Below are 21,179 nucleotides of genomic sequence, written 5' to 3' on the forward strand. Positions count from 1 at the left end.
TTAATCATTCAGGAAAATTTAATATAATAGAAACAAGTAAATTGTTTGACAAATCTGATCAAGTTTTTTGAGGACTAACAGGGAGAATCAATAGAAGGGAACCTTCTAGCATAAAGCATTTAAATTTCTAAAAGGCATTTCATAGAAGGGCTAGTGCATAAATTTAGAACTCGTGGTATTGGAGAAAGTGTGCGAGCATGGATTGTAAACTGCCAACCATACAGAAAGAGTTGAAATAAATGGGTCATTTTCAGTTCTGATGTACCAAAGAGATCAGTTCCTGACTGTCAATTATTTGAACAAAGTAAAAGGATAACTGTGCAACATATCCATGTTTGTGAATAATAAAAATACAAGGAAGTGCTTGATGAGAATATTGAGACTAACAATGAATTGGTCAAAAACTGGCAATGGAGTTTAAAGTAGGAAACTACACTTCTGTAGGAGGAAAAAGTGGGTTCTTGTCAAAATGTAGAGTTTGAAAATAGGCTTTCTAGTGCTTGGATCCCACAAAGCTAGCATGCAGGTTTAATGAATGGGTAAGGCAGCAAATAGCATTTTGCCCTTTAATGCAAAGTTGGGAGTTTAAACAAAGCTTTGTTAGAATTGCAGAATGTTGGCAAGACTACACCTTAAGTACTGCAAACTTTGGTCTCATCTGTGGGAAAAAGTGCTGTAATAGAATCAGAGAGAGCCCAGAGGAGATTCACTAATTCCTAAGATGAGAGAGAAGCTAATCAATTTGGGTCTGCATCACTGGAGTTTAGAATGTGACCTTAGAGATATACAACACCCGAAGGGACATGGCAGTATCGATGCCAAGATACTTTCACTTGTACAAAGCAAATCATATAAAGCATAAACAACAGGAATTCTGCAGATGCTGGAAATTCAAGCAACACACATCAAAGTTGCTGGTGAACACAGCAGGCCAGGCAGCATCTGTAGGAAGAGGCGCAGTCGACGTTTCAGGCCGAGACCCTTCATCAGGACTAACTGAAGGAAGAGTGAGTAAGGGATTTGAAAGCTGGAGGGGGAGGGGGAGATGCAAAATGATAGGAGAAGACAGGAGGGGGAGGGATAGAGCCGAGAGCTGGACAGGTGATAGGCAAAAGGGGATACGAGAGGATCATGGGACAGGAGGTCCGGGAAGAAAGACAGGGGGGGGGGGGTGACCCAGAGGATGGGCAAGAGGTATATTCAGAGGGACAGAGGGAGAAAAAGGAGAGTGAGAGAAAGAATGTGTGCATAAAAATGAGTAACAGATGGGGTACGAGGGGGAGTTGGGGCCTTAGCGGAAGTTAGAGAAGTCGATGTTCATGCCATCAGGTTGGAGGCGACCCAGAGTGAAAATAAGGTGTTGTTCCTCCAACCTGAGTGTGGCTTCATCTTTACAGTAGAGGAGGCCGTGGATAGACATGTCAGAATGGGAATGGGATGTGGAATTAAAATGTGTGGCCACTGGGAGATCCTGCTTTCTCTGTCTGACAGAGCGTAGATGTTCAGCAAAGCAGTCTCCCAGTCTGCGTCGGGTCTCACCAATATATAAAAGGCCACATCGGGAGCATCGGACGCAGTATATCACCCCAGTCGACTCACAGGTGAAGTGATGCCTCACCTGGAAGGACTGTTTGGGGCCCTGAATGGTGGTAAGGGAGGAAGTGTAAGGGCATGTGTAGCACTTGTTCCGCTTACACGGATAAGTGCCAGGAGGGAGATCAGTGGGGAGGGATGGGGGGGACGAATGGACAAGGGAGTTGTGTAGGGAGCGATCCCTGCGGAATGCAGAGAGAGGGGGGGAGGGAAAGATGTGCTTAGTGGTGGCATCCCGTTGGAGGTGGCGGAAGTTACGGAGAATAATATGTTGGACCCGGAGGCTGGTGGGGTGGTAGGTGAGGACCAGGGGAACCCTATTCCTAGTGGGGTGGTGGGAGGATGGAGTGAGAGCAGATGTATGTGAAATGGGGGAGATGCGTTTAAGAGCAGAGTTGACAGTGGAGGAAGGGAAGCCCCTTTCTTTAAAAAATGAAGACATCTCCCTCGTCCTAGAATGAAAAGCCTCATCCTGAGAGCAGATGCGGCGGAGACGGAGGAATTGCGAGAAGGGGATGGCGTTTTTGCAAGAGACAGGGTGAGAAGAGGAATAGTCCAGATAGCTGTGAGAGTCAGTAGGCTTATAGTAGACATCAGTGGATAACCTGTCTCCAGAGACAGAGACAGAAAGATCTAGAAAGGGGAGGGAGGTGTCGGAAATGGACCAGGTAAACTTGAGGGCAGGGTGAAAGTTGGAGGCAAAGTTAATAAAGTCAACGAGTTCTGCATGCGTGCAGGAAGCAGCGCCAATGCAGTCGTCGATGTAGCGAAGGAAAAGTGGGGGACAGATACCAGAATAGGCACGGAACATAGATTGTTCCACAAACCCAACAAAAAGGCAGGCATAGCTAGGACCCATACGGGTGCCCATAGCTACACCTTTAGTTTGGAGGAAATGGGAGGAGCAAAAGGAGAAATTATTAAGAGTAAGGACTAATTCCGCTAGACGGAGCAGAGTGGTGGTCGAGGGGAACTGATTAGGTCTGGAATCCAAAAAGAAGCGTAGAGCTTTGAGACCTTCCTGATGGGGGATGGAAGTATATAAGGACTGGACATCCATGGTGAAAATAAAGCGGTGGGGGCCAAGGAACTTAAAATCATCGAAAAGTTTAAGAGCGTGAGAAGTGTCACGAACATAGGTCGGAAGGGATTGAAGAAGGGGTGATAAAACAGTGTCGAGGTATGCAGAAACGAGTTCGGTGGGGCAGGAGCAAGCTGAGACAATAGGTCGGCTAGGACAGGCAGGTTTGTGGATCTCGGGTAGGAGGTAGAAACGGGAAGTGCGGGGTGTGGGAACTATAAGGTTGGTAGCAGTGGATGGGAGATCCCCTGAGCGGATAAAGTCGGTGATAGTGTGGGAGTCAATGGCCTGGTGCTCCTTAGTGGGGTCACGATCGAGGGGTAAATAAGAGGAGGTATCCGCGAGTTGTCGCTGTGCCTCGGCAAGGTAGAGGTCAGTACGCTAGACTACAACAGCACCCCCCTTATCAGCGGGTTTAATAATAAGGTTAGGATTAGTGCGGAGGGAGTGGAGAGCAGAGCGTTCCGAAGGAGTGAGGTTGGAATGGGGACAAGGTGCGGTGAAGTCGAGACTGTTGATGTCCCGTCGGCAGTTGGCAATAAAGAGATCCAGAGCAGGCAGAAGACCAGAGCGGGGTGTCCATGAAGAAGAGGAGGGTTGAAGACGGGAGAAGGGGTCATTGGTGGGGGTGGAAGAGTCCTTGCCGAAGAAATATGCTTTCATATAAAGCATAGTTGCATAGAAAGTTTTGCAGAGGGCGTCAATTCTCTGGAATTCTGTCCTCTTAGCACCCCTTTTCCTCATCTTCCTTTAAGTATTTAATGTGGTGATGGATCAGGGAATTAAGAACTATGGAGAACTGGCACTGAGGTATTCAATTCAGCATAAAACAGCCAAATCATACTGAATGTTGGGGCAAGCTTAAGGGGGTCAGATGCTTATTCTTACACCCATTTTCTTGTGAAACTCACACAAAATGCCAGAGAAATGTCAGGCAGCATCAATGGAGGGAAATGAACTGCTGATATTTCAGGCTGAAGCCTATTACCAGAACTGAAAAGGAAGCAGGCAGAAGGCATAATAAGAAGGTAAGGGAGGAGCACTAGCTGCCAGATAATAGGCAAGTCCAAGTGAGAACATAGAAGATAGGTGGGGGAGGGGAGGGAGAAGAGGGATGAAAGGAAACAATGCATGAAGCTAGGTGGTGAAAGCGACACAGAGCTAAAGGTGGTCTCTGCTAAAAGAAGCTAGTAGACTATAGGATAAAGGGAAATAGAGCGAGGTGTTGGACAGGTCATGAGGGGTGAAGGAGAAGAGGTGTGTGGTGTGAGGAAGGAAGTCAGAGGGGAGTGGTTATTGGAAGCTAGAGAACTCAAATATTGATGCCATTAGATTGGAGAGTACCAAGATGGATTATGTGGAATTGATCCTCCAACCCACATCTGGCCTCATTATGGCAGCAGAGACGGTCTTGGACAGATGTGTCAGTGGAAATGAAATGGATTGTCACTGGGAGATCCTGGTGGTTGCAGAAGGAGAGAAAATGCTCAACCAAGTGGTTCCCCAATCTGTGTTGGGGCTCACTGATGTAGATGAGATGGATTCGCAGGTGAACACAATCTTACCTGGAAGGACAGTTTAGTGAGTTTTCATTTAGGGAACAGCTCTTTAGCCATTAAGACATGTTTAAGCAGGATTCAGGCAATGATTTTCTTGCAGGCATACTCAAATCCATAATAGAAACAATAAAAGTAAACAAATAACATTCAGAAATAAATCTCACCAGCAGCGAGCTGAACACTGGCCTGTCTCTCTCTTCCGGCCCTGACACACTGACCTTTTCAATCTGGCCCAGCACTTAAGTTGGCTAAACAGCAGGTCATTTCACGCTCTCAGGACCAGGACCAGGACCAGGACCGACCCAGCGCCTCGATTTGCCTCATACCCGACCTTTCCAATTCAGCACTGCACTTAAACTGGTCAAACAAAGGTTTGTTTCTTTCTCTCAGGCCTGGTCCCTGCTGCCTTGTCTTTGCCTAGCCTCGGTTCTACTGCTTCAAATTGCCTCCAAATCCACTCCAGCAGCTAAACATTAGCTCACTCCCCACTCTCTCATCTGGGTCCCGCTGCCTTGATTCAGCTTGCACACACCATCTTCCACCTTCAGGACTTCAGTTTACACCACACAAATGCCAGGGTGTACAGGCAGTTCAAAAGCTCATATCCAAAAGGCATGTTACAGGCTACCGATTGCAGTGATCATTTCAAAACAAGTGTGAGTAATAAAGTGGTTAATGGTTGCATTTGCTGTCAGCAAGTTGTCACTATGCTTCACCAGTGCCCTCTTAAACCGTATAATTCATCTTATAATTTGAAGTTAACATTTTAAATTAAGAATTGTTATTTTCTGAATGGGAGAATCACTGTGAGCTATTACAGCACCATTTAGGTGGAACCATGTTTAATCTACTCAGAACAACAGAGTCTGGCCTAAATAAACTATACAAACCAATGTCAATTGAAGGCACACCTTTGTATATAGAGTTTTATTTTAAAAAGTAATGGTAAATCTTTGGTTTAGGGTTTAGCGTAAATTCTATCTTTTGATATTTTACATATTGCTACCATTCTAAATCCACAAGTATTAGTAACTTTTGAAACACTGTTACAGTTGCTCAAAATTTGACAAATCTGCATCTTCCAAAGGTGAAAAGTGAACCAAAGTGATTTGAAAGTCCTAATTAGTTCCAATGTGAGAGATCATAAAAGCACGTGCTTCAGTTTCTAATTCTGGTGAGGAAGTAGGATGGGACAAAAATGCCAAATACCACAGAATTAAACCTTACTCCTTTCTTCTCCCCTCCAATGGATATTCTGATTCAGTAAAATGAATTAAAAGAATGCCTTTCAGATTCTCAGGATATCCCAAGCCACTGACTTCACATACAGTTGTATTCACATGCACGAGTTCATAAGCTCAGAGCAAAATCTCACATAACAACACTGATATAAATGTCCAATTGCTGTGCCGGTGCAGTCAATGACGACTAGTAGATATAACTTTTCATCAGTTTTCCAAAACTCTCACTCAGTTTAGCATTTACTTCAGATCAGTATCATGTAACTTGCAACACCAAAAAGATACTTTCTCATCCAGCGTTTCAAACATCTGGGAGGAAACCGGTATACTTGCCACTGATCTGAGAAATAACCATACTGTATGCAACCTTTAACAACTTTAATCTTGTATAGCTGTTAACATAGTGAATATCCCAAAGTATTTAACAGATGCATTACGAAAATGATAAAAACAGCTTTGGACAAACAATAAACCTTGGTCAAAATAGGCATTAGGGAACATGGAGGAGGAAGGTGATAGAAATTATGAAGCTTGGAACTCTCAGCTTGCAGCAGTGGAGTAATTAAAATCATAGATGAAAAAGTAGAAGAAAATGAGGGGCTGAGGAACTAGAGAACAAGGATGAGAATTTTTCACAGGAATGACACTTGAAGTCAACAATACAAAAAAAAATGAGCTAATGTTAAGATGTGATAATAGCCAGTCCTAGTCAGAACAGAGATGAGTCAGAAGCTCAAGTTTAAATATACCATGTTTCATCTGACAATCTGATGGGGACACACACACACCATGAAGTGCTTCCTGAAGTACCATAATTTCTCCTATTAGCCAGCTGAAAGGTACATCATGTGGAATTGCTTTCAAGGATCTTTAGAGAATGATTTCTGTGCACAGGTGAGAACAAAAACACACCTTGCATCTTTGCCTCACAACAATGATGATTTTCCAAGATTCAGCATTTAGAAGACTTATGGCAAGAAGCAGCTTGCACCTGAAGGCTTGCTGACAATCACATGCAGTGTATCAGATGGGTGGAGAAAGAGCAGGGGATGATCAAGCATTGTATTAAGGCAATCCTATAAGCAGTCAAAAACGAAGGTTGGACTAGAGTCCTCAAAGTTTCTTGTGGAAGCTTCAAAGAAAGCTTAACTGTCACTTTCTTGGTCTAGCTTCCAGAATTTACACAGGCATGTTTCAGACTGCCACATAAAATACTGCAAGTGACACTGGTAACAAAGGGCATGTCACGTCTTCTCAGGAAGACAGCCTCCCAAATGATCCCAACTTTTCAAAAAACTTGAGACTGAATGTGTAATTTAGGTCATGTGCAACTCTATTATACCACTGGAAATTGAAAGATTGTTAATGCATGGAAAGAAGGGGGGCAATTTTACTAAAGTGCTTCCAGAGATAACAGTTGTCAAAAATGTTCTACAACTGACAAAGAGCATTGTCTTCCTTCTATTTTATTTTGTAGTTGTAGAAAGGAACCAATTGAAGAGAGAATTCTTAGGGATAGGATTTGAGCATTTGGAAAACCGTGTCCTAATTAGGGAAAACCAGCACAGCGTTGTGCGGGGTGAGTCGTATCTTACCCATGTTTTTTGATGAGATGATGAAGGCAATTGATGAAAGTAGAACTGGGGATGTTGTCTACGTAGATTTCAGTACGGCATCTGACAAGGTTGCTTATAGGAGGCACATCCAGAGATTTAGATGTATGGGGTCCATGGTGAATTGGCCATTTGGATTCAGAACTGGCTTGTCCATCGAAGACAGACTGTAGTGGTCAAAGGGACTTATTCTAGCTGGAGGTCTGTAATTAGTTCTGCAGTGATCTCTACTGGGACTTTCACTGTTTGTGATGTACACTGGTGAGCTGAATGAAAATGTAGATGCGTGCGTTGGTAAGCTTGCAGATGACACAAACATTGTTAGTGTTATGAATAGCGTAGACCGGCAAAGAATACAGCGAGACATAAATCAGTTGTAGATATGGGCAGAGAAATGGCAGATGGTGTTTAACCCGGACAAACGTGCAATGCTGCACCTTAGTAGGTCAAAAGTAAGGAGATAATACACTTAAGAACAAGACTCTGAACAATGCTGATGAGCAGAGGGATCTTGGAGTCTAAGTTCATAACTCCCTGCTATACAGGTTGATAGGGTGGTTAAGGTGGCATATGGTATGCTTACCTTTACCAGTTGGTGATACGAGTTCAAAAGTCAGGAAGTTATGTTGCAGCCTTACAAAACTCTAGCAGGCCATATCTGGAGTATTCCATACAGTTATGGTCACCCTATTATCTTTATTGAGATAGTCCAGAATAGGCCCTTCTGGTTCTTCAAGCAATCCTGATTTAACCCTAGCCTAATTACAGGACAAATAACAATGATCAATTATCTTACCAACTGGTACAACTTTGACTGTGGGAGGAAACCAGAGCACTCAGAGGAAACCCACCCGGTCACAGGGAGAACGTACAAACTCCTTATAAACAGTGGCAGGAATTGAACCCAGGTCACTGGAACTGTAAAGCGCTGTGCTAACCACCACATTACTGTGCTGCCCAGCTCCCAAGTCCCTTTGCATCTCTGATTTTGAATTTTCTCCTGTTTTAGAAAATAAGCCATGCCTTTATTCCTTCTGCCAAACTCCACCAACCTTTGTAGCATCTGTAAACTTGAACACAACGCCAACAATTCTGTCATCCAAGTCTTTGACATTCATGTCAAGGGAGTTAATGAACTTAGTTAAGAAAAATGTAAAGTATGTACTAGATTCTAGGAAGCTAGAATCAAACAGTGCCCTTGAGGATTATAAAGATGCTAGAAAAGAACTCAAGAAGCGAGGCCATGAAGAGTCCTTAGCAAGTAGGATTAAAGACTGCCGATTCTCACAACAGTGTTAGGAAAGTTAATGGAGAAAATTTTTAGGGATAGGATTAATGAGTATTTGGAAAACCATGGCCTAATTAGAGAGAGTCAGCATAGCTTTGTGCAGGGCCAGTTGTGTCTTACTAACTTGAGTTTTATTGAGTTGATGAAGCTGGGTTGTTGTCTGCATGCATTTTAGTAAAGGCTGATTTATACTTCTGTGTATGGGCTACGCTGTAGGCCTGATTTATACTTTTGCGTAGCCCTATGCCGTAGCGAGAATGCGTAGTTGTGTCTGCGTCGCTCCGCAATTCACTGCCAAAACGCTAGTTGGCAGGGGGGTTTCTATGCCACTGTGTTGAGTTGCTCCGTGAGAGACATGGACGAGGAAATGCATTTCAATATTTTCGGGTGTCCGCAGGTAGATTTGATGATTTGGTTCATCGTTTCCAACCATTTATTTCGCATCAGTGTACAGACATGGCAGAGAAAAGCAACCGGAAATGCGATGCTACCAAGCGGACCAGTCACAGTTGCTGCGGCCTGCATCACCGCGATGCGTGAATTACATTTTTGGGGCGGTGAACTTCACCCTACGGCGTAGGGTACGCGATACCTACGACATACATTTGACGCACAAGTATAAATCAGCCTTAAGGCATTGACAAGGTCCCTCAAGGGAGTATCATCTAGAGGATTAAGATGCTTGGGATCTATGGGGAATTGGCCAGACAAATGTTAAGTGTTGCACCTTGGCAGGTCAAATGTAAAGAGACAGTACACTGATAAGGGCAAGACCCTTAACAGTATTGGTGAGCAGAAAGATCTTGGGATCCAAGTTCATAGCTCCCTGAAAGTGGCTGCACGGGTTAATATGGTGGTCAAGGTGGCATACTGCATGCTTGCCTTTATTAGTCAAGGCACTGAGTTTAATAGTAAGTTTTGTTGCAGCATTACAAAAGTCTAGATAGGCTGCATCTGGATTACTACAGAACATTTCTGGTTGCCTCATTATAAGAAGGATGTCGAGGCTTTGGAGAAGAGGTTTACCAGAATGCTACCTGGATTAGAGGGCATGTGCTATAATGAGAGGTTGGACAAACTTGGGTTGTTTTCACCGGAGTGACGAAGGCTGTGGGGACATCTGATAGAGGTTAATAAGATTATGACAGGCATAGATAGAAGAGACAGAAAGCATCTTCTTCCCAGGGTTGAAATGTTTAAATACCAATGCCATACATTTAAGGTGAAGGAAGGAGGGGTGGGGGATGCTCAAAGGAGATGAGGCAAATTATTTGTTTTAAAGAAGAAAACAGTGGTAGGTATCTGGAATGTACTGCTTGGGGTGGTGGCAGAAGATGATACATCAGTGACTTTTCAGAGATGTTTAGATAGGCACATAGATGCAAGGAAATGGAAGGGTATAGACATGTATAGTCAAAAGGGATCAGTTTAGTTGGTCATTTACTAATTTAATTGGTTCAGCACAACATTGTGGGCTGAAGGGCCTGTTCCTGTGCTGTAGTGTTTTATACTCTATGTTCTATGCCTTCTGCTGGAGACAGTTACCTGTGTGATGCAAACATACAGCTAGTGGCCTGTTGGTTATTCAATACTTATTCCTTGGAACGTCCCAAAAAAACCCAATTCAGACTATAAAACTCTAGGCCATGACTAGGGACAACTTGCAATCAGGTACTGATTTGCCTCATGGGACTGTGGAACTTCTTTACATTGCTTTGCAATGAACTGCAAAGATAATTTATTGCCTGCACACTTTAGTTTTCACTTTGCAGCCTTCTCCTGCCCTTCAGGTTTCTGGACTGGTGTTGTTGCTTCTCTGTGTAGTCGTCTGCCCGCAGTGCTATCTTAATCCAATCTGTAATGCCAAATAGATGATTTCCAGAAGATCTCGATCGAAACCCAGAAAATCTTATACAACAACCAAATCAGCACAAATATTTAAATTCAGCCAACTAGTGTTGTATGCAGAACTTGAGGTTCCTTTGAACAAGGCTACTCTCATTCATTGCTTGTATTTTAAGATTACGTCTCAACTTAGTTGCTAAAAATAACACAAATCAGGTGGTCAGTGCAGAGATCTACTTGTAGCTAAAATGCATTCATTCAGTTTCCAGTAAACAGTGGTGAACATATATTAGACCAAGCTAACTCATTTCAAATACTCACAGTACACAGGTAACTACATATAAAAATAAATAACCATAAATAAAATATATGGTTAACTCTGACAATGCTAAGAATTTTCTAACAAGGCTGTTTGAGCCATTTATATAATTTTATTTTCAAGAAATTAAATAATGTCATTTCTTATAATGGGATTAATTGCAATCGGAAGGACCACTGCAACTTGTTTAACCTTGTATTACACCGCAAGTGTCTAAACAGCTTTCAGGTGCTCTCCTGCACATCCTTCTAAACTTGGGGGAAACGTAAAAATAACTCATATCTTCAGTTGAAGGTTTCCAGGAGATTTTCATTGAAATTAATTTGGAAACTTTGCCTCATTATATAGAAAAAGGTCAGAGGTAAAATATCATGGAGCCCAAGTAAATTTAAGAATTGCCCAATTTAATCATAGAGGCAGTTTTACCCCCATGACACTTTTTATTCAGTGGAAGGATCTGGATATCACAAGGTCAGCATTCCCTTACTAACCCTGACAAAATGGTAGATGAGCTGTTTTTGAATCACAGCAGTGATTCTGCAATTGCTCCCACAGCACTGCAGGACTTGACATATCTTTTAATAAACCATACAACATGATAATTAAAAGTCTTGTGAAAAAAATAAATGCAACTGGCAAAGACTAGATCTGGTTCAGATAATCATTTCCAATAGAGAAGGGGAGAGGGAACACAATCTGGTAGTGCATTTTTCATCTTATTACATGCTTTCAAGGAGTTAACATTATCTAAGATACACATTTTCTTAGCCACCTACCAGGACTTTCTACTCGTTTATAGTGATATGGATTAATGCAGACTTCTTTCTGCTTTGAGCCAAATGGAAATTCACAACATTCTAATGGCTTCAGTTCATGATGACTTTGAAGATCTGGCCAACGCCATACACGACAGTAAATAACATGTGGAAGGCCCTTTCGATGCGATACCTGAAGGCGACCATCTAGAGACCGAGGAATAGTGACACAGTTACTTGGTTGACCAGGACTGCTTAATGCCTTCTCTAGCTCTTCCATGGCTCCCTTCTTCTTTTTGAGTTTTTTCACCAATGCATCAACTGCTTTTTCAGCCCACTTTTCCTCCTCATCTCCTTGCTTCCAGCCCAGTAGGCGTTTCACAGCCGGGCTGGTGAATGAGAATAAACTTGCCATTGTAGTCATCTCAACCAGTTTTGAAACCAATAGCAGGGTTGCTATTGTGTTTTAAGAGATCAACAGTAGTTCTGAAGTATTTTAAAAAGGAATATTATTTTGGGCATCAAACCAATCCTATGATATGAACTCTGTTTCAGCAGGATTGTCCCTAAAAGTCCAGTTTAAAATCCACAGGGTAAAAGAATCTTGAATCGGTTTTGGAATGTATTCAGGTAATTTTCTTCCAGATCTATGAAAAAAATAAGAGCAAAAAGTTAGATTAAGAAATTAGTTCAAAATTAACTCTACATTCACTCCCACCCTGACTATTTTAAGCACAATTTCAAAGTCATCTTCCCTACTATTATATGGGCCTCACTTTTAGTTTATATTTTTGCTAACAAGGATGGAATGGTAGAATCAAAGATTCAATGGGACTCTACTTTTATTAATTAAATTTGAGTTGCATTTTGATTCCAGTAAACAAATTGTACTTGTCAAATTAACATTTCGGAAAAATATAATTGTACTCGTACAAACTTCATTTGTCCTAATGATTGTTTTTTGAAGCAGTATTTTTAAAAGTCAACACGACTACTCAAACACAAAATATATTAGTTTACATGTAGGTGCAAAAGGAGTACCTGCCAACCATCCCATCATCTTTGACTCCAAAAAAGCCCTAATAATTGAAATCCTGCATAAAAATTTAAAATATTTCAAATAAATGCAAGGGCAGATTTCAGCAGTATTTTTCCTCTCTAATCAGAGGGGACCAGCAGTTAAGCAATGAGTGCACTTTCACCAAAAAAATGCAACATTGCCCATGGCTGAGAAACAATCACTAGGAATATTTTTTTTTCTCCTTTCTGTTTTATATCTGCTTACCTTATAGTATTAAGCAAACCAAAGAATGCAAAACCAAATCAGTCAGTGCACATAGTTCTCAGGATTTATTCTGTATTATTTTACATTAGCATTCACTCTCAGTTTTTTTTATTTGATAGTTACTCAATTTTTTAACAACCCAAGCTTTACCCATTCAGTGTATCAACATCACCCTTTCAAAGTAAGATTCGAGGAGAGAAATAAAACATTTTCCCCAAAAGGACAGCACTGCAATTCTTTTGTTAAATTTCGATGTGTCAATGAAGATAAGCAATCAGATTGACCAAAATAAAATACCAAATCACAGAATCTTCCAATAAAAAAGTGGACTGTCAAGCAAGCACAAAACTGCAGCTACACTCATCTATTAGTGCCAAAATGTAGTAAAAGTAATGGGTTTTCTGAAAGCAAGAATATTGGCATTTATAATTACAAATCCCAGTTCAAATATACCAAGCAACTCCAAAGACTGAAAAGTTGATACAAGTCATAAGAAATCAAAAAGTTAAAATCAAAACTCTAGCAGTAAAATATGTCTCTCATGTCAAATTGTACTTTTATTCAAGGCAGCAGGGGAACAGCAAAGAGGGCAGTGTTGCCTAGGGTGGCCCTGTCTAGATAACACTAATATTTCCTATAGACTGCTCCTGCATATTTGCCAATGCTTTGTTTTTGTCAGCTGTCTGAGCATGCCATGATAGTTCATTCTGCCATCAGCCAGCAAGTGAAGGTGTATCCACAAGTGAACCCACCCCCTTTATTTCAGGGGTCCAAGGTGGACAGCGGAGTCTCAGGCAACAGATTTTAAAGTTAGTTGACAGAAAACAGTGACCTGGAAGAGTCATCTTTCATAATTAAATGAAACACAAGAAGCCGCAGACCGTTTGAGTACAATATTTTGAAGAGGTTGTTCTTCAAGTTCGAGTTGCACTTCAGCCCCACAAACCTGACCCACTCCCACAAAAGATAAGTCAGACAACTGATATGTACATACTTTCTAATATGTAGAGCCATTAACTGACATCGTTGGTCATTGAAATATTTAGTAGAGTACTGCAGTAAGACTTGCAATTTAGAATAACTACATAGCAAGAACACTTGTGTGCATCTGGGAAATACGGTTAATCAAGTTTGGTAACCGCAATCGTGAGTGATGTTGATCTCCTGTTCATTGTTTTCATATTTTAAACTAGCCCAGCTTCGTTACTTGGCAGCATCTAGCTGGATATACTATAATCTGACTCAACTTGCTCTTGAAACAGTCATCCTTCACCCCGAGAGACCATCTCCGAACATCTTCAAAATAATCAACTACTCTTCAATCTAAATGTTCCCCTTGCTGACTCAAGAAATATAAACCAGAACAAACTAAATTTATTCTCACAAAATTTAATTTACAAACATTGCTTTAGAAGCAGACATTGCTGGATTCCTGGAATACTCCTAATCTGGAACAAAAGCTCAAATCAAAGAACGCTTGTACATTCAGCAGCTTCAGAATTGTGCAGCAAAACTAGATTTTCAATAATTTAAAATATCAGTTTTGATCCTCACACTCGTCATGCCTTCAAGCCAAATTATAGCAAAGTACTGCCTCTCAATCAAAGGCAACTCAGTCACAAGGTTTTAAAGGACACCACTGTGGCAAAGCAGTTAGCGCGATGCTATTACTGCTCATGGTGCTTCAGTGTTTAATTCCAGCGCCGTCTGTAAAGAGTCTGTACCTCCTTCCCTGGGTGCTCCAGTTTCCTTCCATAGTCCAAACATGTACCAGTTAGTAAGGTAATTGGTCATTGTAAATTGTCCCGTGATTAGGTTAGGTTTAATTGGGTTTGTTGGAGGTTGCTGGGGCAGTGTGGCTCAAAGGAACAGAAGTGCCCACTCTGCAATAGACAGACAGATAAGAGAGAGGATTGTCCAGCAGAGGGAACCGTTTAAACCTTTTTAGATAACCTTTTTTAAAAAAAAACAGGAAAACAGTAAAACTCCTGTCCAAAAATATGAGTAGTCATGCAACAAATGCTCCCACCCATCAATTTTGGCATTAGTTTATTTGCAGAAATGATACAAGATGCAGAATCCAGATACTACTCTTAAAATGTCTTGTGTCATGCAGTAAAAAAAATCTGGGAAGGCTTAAGATCAGATCACTATTGGTCACTTGATGTACAGTGCTGTGCAAAAGTCTTAGGCACCCTAGTTTTTTTTATATACAAATTTTGTTTTAGATGTTTATTTTATTATAAAGTTAATAAACCACTTCTAGATTATGAAGACACATAGTCCTCTTTTATTGTCATTTAGTAATGCATGCATTAAGAAATGATACATTATTTCCTCCTGTGTGATATCACAACACACAGGACAGACCAAGACTGAAAAAAACTGACAAAACCACATAATTATAACATATAGTTACAACAGTGCACAATACTATAACTTGATGAAGAAGTCCATGAGCACAGTAAAAGTTCAAAGTTTCTCAAATGTCCCACATCTCACGCAGACAGGAGAAGGAAGAAAAACTCTCCCTGCCATGCCGACCACAATCCGACTACGAGTCATCCGAAAACTTCAAGCTCTGATCAGCTCTCCGACACCAGGTACTGAGCGCCATCTCTGTCCGAATGATTCGACTTCCTTCTCGGTCGCCAAAAGTAGGCAAGGCCGGGGAGTTTGAGGTCTACCCTTTGAAAGATTCCCGACCACACAGTAACAGCAGCAGCGAACAGGCGTTTCAGGAGTTTCTCTAGATGTTCCTCTGTGCTTTCACGTCCGTTCTCCATCAAATCAGAATTGTCAACGGCCCTATTTAACAGATACGATATCATTTTTCACCGGAGGGCTGCGCACACGCAGGCGCGCCGCCATCTTCTCCTCCCGCCTTTTCAGATAATAGCTTGATGACTTTGTAGATATATAGCCCAGTGCTTGATTAAATAAAGATGACAAACGGGATGCTATGATCGATGACATAAAATGAACTAAACTAATTAACTGAAACAGAAACGGGTGTAGAATGAATCAAACTGGTGAAGGACAACCAAACTGAAAAGGTGAGAGTGTGGCAGACATGACCGTTTAACCTTCAAATCATCGATTCTTACACCATAGCAACAAGACACAAGGTGGTCATCCTGTACCAGCAAGGTCTCTCCTGAAATTTCAGGGCAGACTGGAGTTTCAGAACATGCTGTTCAAGCTCTTCTGAAGAAGCATGAAGAAACGAGCATGGCTGAAAACCAGAAACGAGGTGGTCGGCCATGGAAACTGAGTGCAGCTGAGATACATCAAGCTGACGTACTTTCTAATCAGAAGAAATCCAGCACTACTATCAGGTCTGAACTCACTCACAGAAAGCACTGGAACCCAAGTACATCCCTCTACAGTCCAGAAAAGTCTTGTCAGAAGTGGTAACAAAGCCAAGAGATTCACCCAAGATCTGGAGTGTTGAACAATGGCAACAAGTGCTCTGGACTGACAAATCAAAATCTGAAATTTCCGGCTCAAACAGGAAGCAGTTCGTACGTAGAAGAGTTGATAAGTGCTACATGGATGAGTGTCTGCAGCCAACAGTGAAGCATGGAGGAGGTTCTCTGCAAGTATGGGGCAACATTTCTACAAGCAGGGTTGATGATCTGGTCAGAATTAATGGAATCCTCAATGGCCAGTATAAGCAGACTCTCATCCATCATGCAATATCATCAAGGAGGCATTTGATCCGTCCCAAATTAACCTCTACAGCAGGAAAATGACCCCAAACACGTGGCCGAGGTCTTAAAGAACTATCTTCAGTAAAAACAAGGAGTTCTACAACAGATGGTATGGCCTCTACAGAGTCCTGATCTCAACATTGAGGCTGTCTGGGATTACCTAGAAAGACCAAAGTAGGCGAGACATACAAAAGTCTGCAGAAGAACTGTGGCAAGTTCTCTAAGATGCTTGGAACAACCTACCGGCTGATCTTCAAGCTCAAAGATTCAAGATACATTTATTATCAAAGTATGTATGCAGTATACAACCCTGAGATCTGTCCTCCCCACAGACAGCCACGGGACAAAGAAAACCATGGAACCCGTTCAAAGAAAATCAACCCCCCCAATGCACATGGAACAAATAGCGCAAACAACAAAAAAATGAGCAAAAAAAAGTATAAGACATCAAACTACAAAGTCATAAAAATAGTCCAGGAATGTTCAGTTCGCTCAGTCCAACCTAATGCTGTGTCATTCGTTAAACTACAGGCCACAGAGCCAGTTTGCCCCAATCAAAATCACAAACAGAAACCCAAAATGTGGTGAGTTTCTGGTTTGTATTGTGCAGTTTTCTGCTTACAGAAATGTACAACAGTGACCTAAAAGAATTGATACAGTTTTAAAGGCCAAGGGTGGTCACACCAAATATTGATTTTATTTAGATTTTTCTGTTTACTCTTCACAATAATTTTTGATATTTAGGAATTTTTCATTTTCTTATTTGAGAAAGCATCTTTTCTTTATAGATTTTTTTAAATGTACCTGAGACTTCAACACAGTACTGTAGATACAGTTGTGGGTTGTGCAGTTGCTCATGCCTACCAGCCCATTCAATGTTATGGCTGAACTTTTACCTCACCATCAACTTCCATCATCTTATCCAGAATCCCTTGGTTACCTTAGAAAAATCTATTAACCTACTGAATTTGGTCAGCAACTATAGCCCCTCTGGATAGAAGACTCCAAAGATTCAGTGCGCAGTCAATTAATAAATTTCATTTCAACTGCCCCAAATGGCTGACCTTGCTTCCAGACACCTCAAACAAGAAGAAATACTAATTCTGCATCTATCCTGTTAAGTCCATAAAAATAAAGTCTTATATGAGATCATTTGTCATTCATCTATGTTCTAGAGAACATAGTTCCAGTTCACTTAATCTCATCTCAAACAAAACTCCCAAATCCCAGGGATCAATCCAGTGAATCTCAGCTACATTCCTTACTTCTACCACAAATATGTGCTTCCTTAGACAGGGAAAGCAGACGCAAAAGATTTTCCAGACCAAGTCTCACTTTTGTACAATGTCCATATACTCAAATCCTTTAGTAAACAACATACCATTTACCTTTCAAATTGCTGCTGAATCTGCATGTTAATTTCCAGTACTATGCATACACATAGAACCCTCAGAACACAACCTTTAATTATTTATCAAATGGAGAATGATCTCAGATTTCCCCGTCCCACACTAAATTCCATATATTTGTCCATTCACTTCATCTACATTCCTCATCACATTTGATATCCTCATCCAAATCAATAATATAGATTGAGTACAGCTGGGCTATTGATTCCCTGGGACACAAAGTAATTATATCCTGTGGATTCCTACTGTTTTTGGTCCATTTACAAATTCTCAAACGACACCAGTAAAACTGTACCCAAGAATCACTTGGTGTAATCTAACAGTGAAGTACCTTATGCTACTGCTTTTTAGCTCAAAAAAAATTTTTGCTAATACTGTGTTTCTTGACCCAGCTGGAGGCGTAGTGGCATCAGTGCCAGACTTCGGGACAAAAGGTGCCGAGTTCGAATCCAGCCGGCTCCCCTGCACGCTTTCCATCCGTGCTGGGTTATGAGCTGGTGATCTCTTTGGAAACTTACCCGGCAGAAGGCAGTGGCAAACCACTGCTGTAACTTGCTTCGTACGCGGTTCCCCACTACGTCAGAGAGGCGTGGAGAGAAACCGTCCGCTGACCAGAGAAACTCCAGATGTGACGTACCTTTCCTTTTTACTGTGTTTCTTAGACCAGTGTAACAGATCCTATATATTTTTGTCAAAATAAGAATTCTTTACATTCATCTGTGCCAATTCTTGATCTACTTTCTCCAGTTCAGTAAAGCAAATCATTGTCTCCTCAGCAGCCGAAGGGATATAGTCGGCCAGTTGCTTCATAGGTCTGCTTCTTTTAAAGACTAGTCAATAAGGCTGCACACTTCATAGAAAACCTTTGCCCATCTTGGCCAGAGATTTAGGCATGCAAACATCACTGCCTTACAAGGATTAATTCTACTTACTTCACAGACTATTCACTATGCCTTTGCAGAACACTCAGTCCAGAACACTTGCTGCTATTGTCCAGCACCCCAGTCCTTGTGTTCTTGTGCACAGGTGAGTCTCTTGGCTTTGTACCCACTTCTGGCAAGCCTTCTCTTGATTGTAGGTGGGTATACTTGGGTTCCAGAGGTTCTCGCGAGTTCAGAGCTGATAGCAGAGCTGGACTTCTTCTGGAAAATCACTTGCAGCACGGGTAGTTTGGAAAAGGGCTCTCTCCTGCAGACCAAGTGCAAGGCTCTCATATGCTTGAGTGAAAATGTTACCAAAGGTTTCAGCTCAGCCACTTGAGATACAAGGAACCATTATCTGCATACTGCTGTTCAACTACTGAAGTTTGGATTCTGAACTACAGTTGATTGAACAACTTCTGAAATTCTCATGATTAACTCTCTCTCTCAAGAAGTACATTGGAGACAAAATCAAGACATTTTGTGCAATGATGTAGCCTTGACTGACACCAGTCTTTGCCAAGACTGGTTCTGCTGTACATCTACCAGTTAGGGTGAAGTCTTGCATGCTGTTGTGGATTCATGGGCATCAAATTCTAAAAGCCTGAATACATGAATCAACATGCTCAGGAATAGCTTCTATCCTGCTATTATGACACTACTGTTCGCTTCTCCTAATAAAACAACAGATACGCGACCTCTCAATCTACCTTGTCCATCCTTGAAGATAGCCGTGATCATCCCTTCCCAGATGGGAGCGTTAAAGCTGTAGATTTGTAACATACTCTACACTAAGACTTAGGATCTCAGTAGTGCTACCATTTATTTGAAGCGTTGAGTAGAAATGTGGCCATTTTGACTTCTTGTTGGATAGGAGTGGTGGTTTGCTTACACAAATAGGTTTCTGCAGGATGGGCGCTCATATCAAAGGAGAGAATAACAGTTTAGAAGGCTTTTAAAGTGCCTTTCAGCAGACAATGATTGCCTCCTATCTGATGAGTTAACACCCTCAGCATTGGGTGCTTGTGCCATGATGACTTTTACAATGCTGAAGTTACAAATCCACCACATACATTGCTAAGATTTGTCAAAAGTTCTACTTTCTAGCACAGTTTAAAAAAAAATGTGGTAGCTATTTACATAAACAGGCTGGGCAATCATCACTATAAAGTGAGGCTGCAATGAGCAATGTTAAAAGGAAAAATATGTTCCAGAGCTAATTAGCTAGCATGATATTGTGATCCATGTGAACTTTCTGGTATAATGGGATTTAATTTGCATTAAGAACAAAGGAAATATTTATGGAAGATATCCTTGAAATGACAGGCTGTGCCATTACATTTTTCCATTGTGGCATAATACTCAAGGGAACATTCCATGTGGAATTCTCCTTCTCATATAATTTCCTCCTCCTCAAAAACAATGGATTTTCACAGGTGTTTGACAGAATCTGCCAGCTGCACCAAGATTTGGTCTAATTTCAAATTAAAACCACTTATTCTGCCCAAAAGAAGATCACAACCATACTTCAGTGATTAAAATAGTAGAAACAATAATTAATAAACCAAGGAGGCAAATGAGAAAAAGACAGAGCAAGAAATTCATCAACCCAAGAATATAGAACCATAGAAACTACAGCACAGAAACAGGCCTTTTGGCCCTTCTTGGCTCTGCCGAACCATTTTCTGCCTAGTCCCACTGACCTGCACACAGACCATATCCCTCCATACACCTCCCATCCATGTATCTGTCCAATTTATTCTTAAATGTTAAAAAAGAACCCGCATTTACCACCTCGTCTGGCAGCTCATTCCATACTCCCACCACTCTCTGTGTGAAGAAGCCCCCCCTAATGTTCCCTTTAAACTTTTCCCCCGTCACCCTTAACCCATGTCCTCTGGTTTTTTTCTCCCCTTGCCTCAGTGGAAAAAGCCTGCTTGCATTCACTCTATCTATACCCATCATAATTTTATATACCTCTATCAAATCTCCCCTCATTCTTCTACGCTCCAGGGAATAAAGTCCTAACCTATTCAACCTTTCTCTGTAACTGAGTTTCTCAAGTCCCGGCAACATCCTTGAAAACCTTCTCTGCACTCTTTCAACCTTATTTATATCCTTCCTGTAATTTGGTGACCAAAACTGAACACAATATTCCAGATTCGGCCTCACCAATGCCTCATAGAACCTCATCATAACATTCCAGCTCTTATACTCAATACTTTGATTAATAAAGGCCAATGTACCAAAAGCTCTCTTTACGACCCTATCTACCTGTGACGCCACTTTTAGGGAATTTTGTATCTGTATTCCCAGATCCCTCTGTTCCACTGCACTCCTCAGTGCCTTACTATTAACCCTGTATGTTCTACCTTGGTTTGTCCTTCCAACATGCAATACCTCACACTCCATCTGCCATTTTTCAGCCCATTTTTCTAGCCGGTCCAAGTCCCTCTGCAGGCTCTGAAAACCTTCCTCACTGTCTACTACACCTCCAATCTTTGTATCATCAGCAAATTTGCTGATCTAATTTACCACATTATCATCCACATCATTGA

General features: G+C 41.4%; 1 protein-coding gene across 3 annotated transcripts in view; it reads right to left on the minus strand.

The window, feature by feature from the left end:
* Positions 1-21,179, minus strand: part of smad1 (SMAD family member 1) — a 125,033-nt gene that overhangs the window by 58,857 nt on the left and 44,997 nt on the right. For all 3 annotated transcript variants that reach the window (XM_063046443.1, XM_063046445.1, XM_063046444.1), the window contains exon 2: positions 11,316-11,941. In XM_063046443.1, the coding sequence (XP_062902513.1) occupies positions 11,316-11,718 (403 nt within the window). In that variant the 5' untranslated portion in view covers positions 11,719-11,941. The remainder of the gene's footprint in view (positions 1-11,315; positions 11,942-21,179) is intronic.

This window comes from Mobula hypostoma, chromosome 4 (assembly GCF_963921235.1).
Source record: "Mobula hypostoma chromosome 4, sMobHyp1.1, whole genome shotgun sequence".
In the NCBI taxonomy this organism is placed as follows: Eukaryota; Metazoa; Chordata; class Chondrichthyes; order Myliobatiformes; family Myliobatidae; genus Mobula; species Mobula hypostoma.